The 8099-nt window shown below is 45.0% G+C and overlaps 1 protein-coding gene across 1 annotated transcript; it reads left to right on the top strand.

Moving 5' to 3' along the window:
• Window positions 1–2456: 2456 nt before the first annotated feature.
• LOC142625102 (uncharacterized) lies at window positions 2457–3560 on the top strand. Its single transcript, XM_075798807.1, has 2 exons — window positions 2457–3188; window positions 3267–3560. The coding sequence occupies exons 1-2, from the start codon at window positions 2685–2687 to the stop codon at window positions 3558–3560; spliced, it is 798 nt and encodes a 265-aa protein (XP_075654922.1). The 5' UTR covers window positions 2457–2684.
• Window positions 3561–8099: the final 4539 nt, after the last annotated feature.

Here is an 8099-nt window from a genome sequence, read left to right as displayed (position 1 = left end):
TCCCAATGAAACCAAACATAGGAATAGCTACGTTCTTAGAAATTTAGATGCCAAGAGTAATGTAGATTCTCACATACCAAACGCCACATTAGAGATTTTAGCATTTAACATCTAAAAACTTAACTTTATAGCATTTAACATATCACTTTACAATACGTCTAATATCAAAACTTTTATTTTCTTACAATTTTATTCAAATATTCTTTCTTTATTGTTTTTTATTCTCTCTCTCTCTCTCTCAACAAAAAAAACATTAAAAAATTATAACATATTGCTACTGTAAGTGCACAATTGCACCTGGACCCAAGAACAGATATGGGCTCAGGCCCAATGAGCCTTAAACAATAAAAATTTGTAGAGAGTGGGCTTGAAACCCAGGTTAGAAGTGAGTGAAGATTAAATGACAAACTAAAGATTGACGGTATTTGGAAACAGCAAGGAGTAACGTAAATAGGTCTCCTCGGACGTAAGCCGAGAGCTGTTCTTATATTATCTCTCTCTCTTTGTCTTTTTTTCTTGTTAGGTTACAAAAAGTCCTCCTTCTTTCTGTTCTAGGTCCTCCCTTAAATACTCTCTTTTTTTTAATACTTTCTACACGTACTGCCCCAACTCCTCCCTTAGCCTAGATATTTCTTTTCTTAGTGCCTTTGAACAGTAACTAGAAGTTTCCCTTTCACTGTTCAAGTGTCACCTCCCCATTAATGCGGCCAGGGTGGTAGGTGCAGGGTCTTTAATGTGGAGGTAGCAGCCTTTATCTTTGACATTTCTTCAACACCGTGCTTCGGGGCATTCTAGGGTTTCCCCCTTTTAACCATTGGCCTTAACCGTGCCATCCCCTAACCTTTACTATGAAATCCCGAGTTCTTCGGTGCTCACCCGAGGGTAAGCTCACCCTCGGCCGGGTCCTCGGATCCTCGGCGCATGGGCCGACCCATAGTATTAACAACTTCTAAACCCGGGGTCGGGTCGGCCCTCCTTAACACGGCCCAAAAGGCCCATGTTCCCATCAGGATCTTTTTACCCCCCCCACAATAGCCCCTCACAACTCTAATGTTCAGCGTCCGGGGAGAAAACTAGGGTTTTGATCCGACGAGAACTCGCTCTACACACTTTATAAGTGATGGCACGTGTGGAAATCGTTTCGCGTCCCAGAAGATGACACTTGGCGGTTTTATTTTCGAAAACGCGCGCATTTATTACTGTAAGTTACTCTTTGTCTCCCACGTTCAACGGTGAGATGGGCATCCAACGGTTCTCATTACTCCACAAAATTTTAGGCGGGACAGACATAATTTCGAGGCCGCCTTTTCGCACGTCGTGACGCTTCGGGAACCCGCGCCTTCATTTAATTCCTCAGGGGGTAATCCCATCAAGACATCAGTCATCATACCTTACCTTGCAGAAAACCGTGGAGATTTGCACACCTTCAACCTTGTAAGTTCTTGCTCCTATTCTTAACCTCTTCTCCTCGATATTTGTCCTCGGCTACCAATACAAACACTCTCCCTTTTAAAGTTTAGTCTATCGTCTTTCTGTAATGGGAAAATTTAAGTGTCTAGTTGATACCGCCGCTGGGATGGAAGGCTTTAGAGCTAAATACCATATTCCCAGTGACGTAGGGCTAGAATACTGCCCGGCAACAGCCGTGGCCGGTTCTAGGAAAGAGGGAGAGGTTATCATCCCTATGATAGCCTTCATAGAGGGTGGGATGACCCTTCCAATGAAACCCGTAATGAGGGAGTACCTTCGCAACCACCGGTTGTGCCCCGACCAATGCCTTCCAAACGTTTTTAGAGTTCTAGGTAGTGTAGATGCTCTAAACGAGCAGATGGGTTTAAACCTCACATGGCACGATGTCGTGTTCCTATATGAGTCCCACAAACTCTCTAAGGTAGGTTATTACATGAAATCTCGGTCCAGCACCGTTAGGCTAATCTCCTGTCTGCCCAAATCAAACAAAGGCATGAAGGACGACTACTTGATCGTGTCTGGGAACTGGCACGATGGCTTCCACTGCCCAGTTCAGTGGGGGGATCCAGGTGCGACGCCGTTAGGATTAATCTCCCCACAACACAACCTCTCCTAACACACACACAAAAACGCGTATTTGTATTTACTTAAACTTGTTAAATATTTGTGTGAATCTAATCAGGTTTGTTTGTTTTGACGTCTTTTTTGCAGATAAGCAGCACGTGCGTCCTCGTCTGAGTCACTGTAACGTTGCCGATCTAAACCGAGTACTTCGCTCCGAGGTGTTCGTCAGCGAAGACTTACAACTCCGGGCTGCTCACCTCATTCTCGGATACACTCCCCTTTCCAAAGACTTCCAAGAGATAGAGGACGCCATTATTGCAGGCGACCGAAGACGGAAGAGGATCAACGTAGCTCGGCGCCATTTTTTAGACGACCGTGACCTCCCGGACACTCCTAACACTATTTTGTACAACTGGCCGATAGCAGCAGTCCCCCTCGCCGTGCACTCACAAACAACTGTCATTCCAGAAGAGCAGGTGTCTTCTTCACACACACTTGACGACGAGATAGATCAATTCCATCTCGAAGACACCGAGAGACCTCGCGGGAACCAGTTTGTGGTACTTTCCGACGAGGAAGAAGAAGCCACCGAAGCCTCTGGAATTGCTGGGTTTGTGGTTGCCCTTCCCGAGGACGACGTAGAAGAAGACATGGGACGAATGGAGGGTCTCCTCACCAACAAGGCTGCCAAAGTTGCAGCGAAAAAGAAAACGGGGACGTCCCAAGTTCCCCCAGCTTTACCTCCTCCTCCTCCTCCTGCTGAGCCAAAACTGCCAGCCGAGGATCCCAAGAAGAAGAGGAAGGGGGATGATGAGGGGACGATTACTAAAGACCCCAAGAAACCACGCCAACAACTCCCACCGGCCCAGCAGCAGAAGCTGGACAAGGGCAAGGGTAGAGCCCGTTCAGCTGAACTTGGGGAAATCAGGGATGAGGCTGTAGTGCGCCGAGCACCGACCACCTGGTCCCCCGATCTAAGGCTGGACGGCGCTCCCATCTCCTGCCAGTCCAGTATAAGGGCGGTTCAACAAGGCCATGCTCACCACCTGGCCGAGGTCCTGGAACGCCCTCTTCTGCTGCCCAAGGATATGGAGACCTTGGAAAAAATGGGCCAGCCACAACTATTCCTCTCCCTAAAAAGAGACTTAGCGCTGGTAAGTGTTTCTCCTTTTAACAATATTTATAAGTAAGTTTGTTTTCATTATTCCTAACTCCATCATACTTTGTTGCAGGCTATTCAGGAGGTCTTTGTAGCTGAAAAATTTATTGAAGACACTCGGAAAGTAGCCAGAACTGAGCTCGAAATAAGGTTGGAGACTGAGAAGTCCTTGGGCATAGCCCTTGCCGAGAATGAGAAGCTGACCTCGGAGGTAGCGGAGCTGAGGAGAGAGAAAAACGGGGTCGAGTCAAACTTGAAGACTATGAAGACCCAGATAGAAGGACAGCGCAAGCTCCTTCGTGAAAGAGATGAAGAGCTCTCCCAAGCTCAAAGGGAGTGCTCGGATCTGAAGGAGCAGCGGCGCTGATGAAGGAAGAAGCCAGCTCCTTCCAACTCTCTCTTCAAGCTGCCAAGCAGGCAAGTTTCGATGAAGGGGTAGCAACCACCGAGGAGCAGCTGACAGAGGAGTTCGCGGCTTTATGCCGCGAATACTGTCAAAAAGTATGGGGGGAAGCTTTAAACGCAGTAGGAGTTCCCCAATCTTCGGATTTGAGGAAGTCCGAGAACGTTTGGCTTCCCCTAGATATACAGGAGATTGAAGAGGCTCCTGTTGCTGCTCCTACCCCTGAGACGACTCTTCCTGCTTTACCTCCGATGATCCCACAGCAAATTTCCGATCCTACAGAACCTTCTGGTTCCAACAAAGAGAAGGAAGGAGGAGGGGATGCAGAGAAGGATTTAAGCCAGACAATGGAACCCATCGTCCTTTCAACGAAGACAGCGGATAAAGGAAAACAGGTTATGACTCCTTTTGAGCTGGAGTTGAGAAAGACCGAGGGCACTAGCACCTCTCAGCAAGATCCTCCTCCAACAGCTTAGGACTTAGCTTAGGGCTTCTCTTTTTCCCTTTTTTTTTTTTTTTGAATTATATGTAATGCATACTCAATTGATTAATGAAGAACGATTTCGTTTACTTTTCACTTGGATTGTCTCTGTTTCTACTTTACTTTTTTTTTTTGTACTTATCACAAAAGTTTCCCATTAAGTCACATCAAAAGTTTCTCAGAGTATAAAAATCTAACTCCAAGGATGGCACAATCATAACTTCCACATAGTCATGCGTGTATTACTAAAGATTTAATACAAGGTGAGATAGTTAATACGTTTGAACAATGCCTTGATTAAAAAGGAAAGAGGACTTCATATAATGATTAAGCCCTTACTATGCATAACACTGTTTCTAGTAGGATGTAAGATCCGAGGACCATTCCTTATACAAAATTGCTTAACACTTGAAGATATGAAACTTAAGATCCGAGTTAATAAACAGTAAGGTATTAACATCCAGACACAATCAAAAGTTAAGTTTAGTCAAAGTCATCGTCCGAAGATAAATCTTAAGCAATCTTTCGTTTAATTCTTCAAAATTGTAACTGTAAATGATAAAACATTAATTTCCACAAGATTTATGGTCCGAGGACTGCACTTAACCAAGTTTCTGTTTGATTCTTTAAAACAATAACTTCAAATGTTAATTTTCCCAAAGTAGGAGGTCCGAAGACCCGGCATAACTAAGGTTCTGTTTAACAAATGATAAGACATCAATTTCCACAAGGTTTGTGGTCCGAGGACTACACTTGACCAAGTTTCTGTTTGATTCTTTAAAACAATAACTTCAAATGTTAATTTTCCCAAAGTAGGAGGTCCGAAGACCCGGCATAACTAAGGTTCTGTTTAACAAATGATAAGACATCAATTTCCACAAGGTTTGTGGTTCGAGGACTACACTTAACCAAGTTTCTGTTTGATTCTTTATTAATAGAACTTCAAATGTTAATTTTCCCAAAGTAGGAGGTCCGAAGACCCGGCATAACTAAGGTTCTGTTTAACAAATGATAAGACATCAATTTCCACAAGGTTTGTAGTCCGAGGACTACACTTAACCAAGTTTCTGTTTGATTCTTTAAAACAGTAACTTCAAATGTTAATTTTCCCAAAGTAGGAGGTCCGAAGACCCGGCATAACTAAGGTTCTGTTTAACAAATGATAAGACATCAATTTCCACAAGGTTTGTAGTCCGAGGACTACACTTAACCAAGTTTCTGTTTGATTCTTAAAAATTGTAACTTCAAATATGAGAGCTAGCCATAACTTTGAAACATTAATTGACAAAAGCTTATTTGATTAATAATAATACCTTCTAAGATTATTTACATTCCATGGACGTGGTACAACTCGTTCATCCAGTACAACTAGCCTATACGACCCTATGCCTGCTATTGAAACAATGCGGTAGGGGCCTTCCCAGTTAGGTCCTAGCTTACCCCATGCTGGGTTCTTAGAAGTGCCTACAACTTTCCTTAATACAAGATCACCAGGCGCAAGTGGCCTTAGCTTCACGTGGGCATCATGTCCTTGTTTTAGCTTCTGCTGATAATAAGCCATTTGGACCATAGCTGCCTCACGCCGTTCTTCAAGTAAATCAAGATCTCTCTCTAGAAGTTCCTTGTTATTCTCTGGACTAAAAGAACTTGTCTTTAGAGTAGGAAATCCAGACTCCAATGGTATCACCGCCTCGGCTCCATAAGTCATAGAGAATGGCGTTTCTCCAGTGGACCTGCGCGGAGTGGTCCGATACGTCCACAGGACATGAGGGAGCTCTTCTACCCATCTGCCTTTCGCATCATCCAACCTCTTCTTGAGCCCGTTGACTATGACCTTGTTAACGGCCTCGGCCTGTCCATTTCCTCGAGGATAAGCTGGGGTAGAGTATCTATTTGTGATGCCCATGTCACCACAGTACTGCCTAAAGGCGTTGCTGTCAAATTGAACGCCATTGTCCGAAATAAGAGTATGTGGTATACCAAATCTAGTAACAATATTCTTCCAGATAAACTTCTTGGAATCAACATCTCGGATATTGGCTAAGGGCTCAGCTTCGACCCATTTAGTGAAGTAGTCTGTCCCTACGAGCAGCCATCTTTTGTTTCCAGCAGCTCTCGGGAATGGCCCTACAATGTCCAAGCCCCATTGCGCGAAAGGCCAAGGGCTGGAGAGAGGGTTAAGAACCCCTCCAGGTTGGTGGATATTATGGGCGAATCTCTGACATTGATCACATTTTCTGGCATAGTCCTAAGCCTCCCTCTGCATATTAGGCCACCAATAACCCTGAGTCAGGGCTCTATGGGCTAAGGACCTTCCCCCAGTGTGACTCCCACAAATTCCTTCGTGCAATTCCTCCAACAATGATTCTGTTGATTCAGGGTGTACACACAACAAATACGGTCCTGAAAAGGATCGTTTGTATAACTTCTGGTCCTCGGACAACCAGAAACGCGGCGTCTTTCGACGTACCTTTTCTGCTTCGACCTTGTCTTCAGGAAGGATGTCATTTTTAAGAAAAGATATGATCGAATCCATCCAGCTAGGACCAGGCCTTATTAGATGGATACGAGGTGCATCAGCAGTTACAAGAGAAGGTTCTACCAGATCCTCAACGAGAATAACCCTTGGTAGACCTTGAGCCGAGGATGTGGCCAATGTAGCCAAGGAATCTGCATGAGTGTTTCCACTCCTAGAGACATGAGCTAAGACAAAGGAGTCGAATTCAGCTTGCTGACGTTTAACCTGGGCCAAATAATCCTGCATTCTGGGGTCCCTAGCCTCCATGGTCCCCATGACTTGGCCGACCACTAACAGAGAGTCCGAGAACACATGGATTTCCTTGCCACCCATCTTATGTACCATTCGCATGCCTACCAAGACTGCTTCATACTCAGCCTCATTATTAGTAGCCGAGAAGGCCAATCTCAAAGATTTTTCAAAGACAATCCCTTCAGGGGACATTAGAACAAGTCCAACCCCAGACCCTTTATGATTAGCAGCCCCATCCACATAAACTTTCCAAGCCGAGGGCGATACGGCTGTGATCACACCAACTGATTTTTCACCCATGTGTGCTTCCTTTGAAGTTTCTTCTAACAATGGTTCAGTAAACTCTGCCACCAAATCAGCGAGGACCTGCCACTTCACCGAAGTGCGAGGCTTGTATTTAACATCAAAGGCTCCTAAAATGGTTCCCCATTTTGCCACCTTGCCAGAATAATCAGCACTACGCAACACAGCCTTGAGAGGCAACTGGGTCAAAACAACCACAGTATGAGACTGAAAATAGTGAGGAAGTTTGCGCGTGGCGTGGACTACTGCCAGAAGCGCTTTTTCCAAGGGCAAATAGCGCACCTCGGCCTCATTCAAGGACTTACTAACGTAGTAAATTGGTCTCTGCACTCCATTTTCATTCCTTATAAGGACTAAACTCACCGCATGAACAGCCACGGCCAAATAAGCGAATAAAACCTCGTCCACCTCAGGACGAGATAAGATGGGCGGGCGAGAAAGATATTGCTTAAGCTGTTGGAAAGCTGACTCACAATCTTCGGTCCATTGAAACCCTTTCCACTTGTTCAACAACTGAAAGAAAGGACGGCACCGGTCAGTTGACCGAGAAATAAATCTATTCAGCGCAGCAATCATTCCGGTCAATTTTTGAATCTCTTTTGGGTTCCGAGGCGGCTGCAAATTCTGAATAGCCTTAACCTGCACTGGGTTCACCTCTATGCCCCTATGAGTGATCATATATCCTAGGAACTTTCCAGATCCCACGCCAAAAGAACACTTGGAGGCGTTAAGGCGCAACTTATACTTCCTCAGCATCCGGAAGGTGTCGGCCAAATCTGTCATGTGCGAAGGTACCGTCTTACTCTTTACCACCATATCATCCACGTATACTTCTATGTTTTTCCCCAGTTGCTGTTCAAACATTCGGGTCATCATTCTTTGATAAGTAGCCCCAGCATTTTTTAACCCAAATGGCATGACCTTATAATGATAGTTCCCGGTTGGTGTA

Source organism: Castanea sativa, chromosome 2, assembly GCF_040712315.1.
Source record: "Castanea sativa cultivar Marrone di Chiusa Pesio chromosome 2, ASM4071231v1".
In the NCBI taxonomy this organism is placed as follows: Eukaryota; Viridiplantae; Streptophyta; class Magnoliopsida; order Fagales; family Fagaceae; genus Castanea; species Castanea sativa.
Note: the sequence above shows the minus strand (reverse complement) of the source record. Positions and strands in the feature narration are given on the sequence as shown.

What these genes read in the sequence shown, in the direction of transcription:
- LOC142625102 (XM_075798807.1), top strand. Translation starts at nt 2,685, where the DNA reads ATGGGACGAATGGAGGGTCTCCTCACCAACAAGGCTGCCAAAGTTGCA. An exon ending in TAAAAAGAGACTTAGCGCTG is followed by an intron (nt 3,189 to 3,266) that starts GTAAGTGTTTCT and finishes ACTTTGTTGCAG; the next exon opens with GCTATTCAGGAGGTCTTTGT.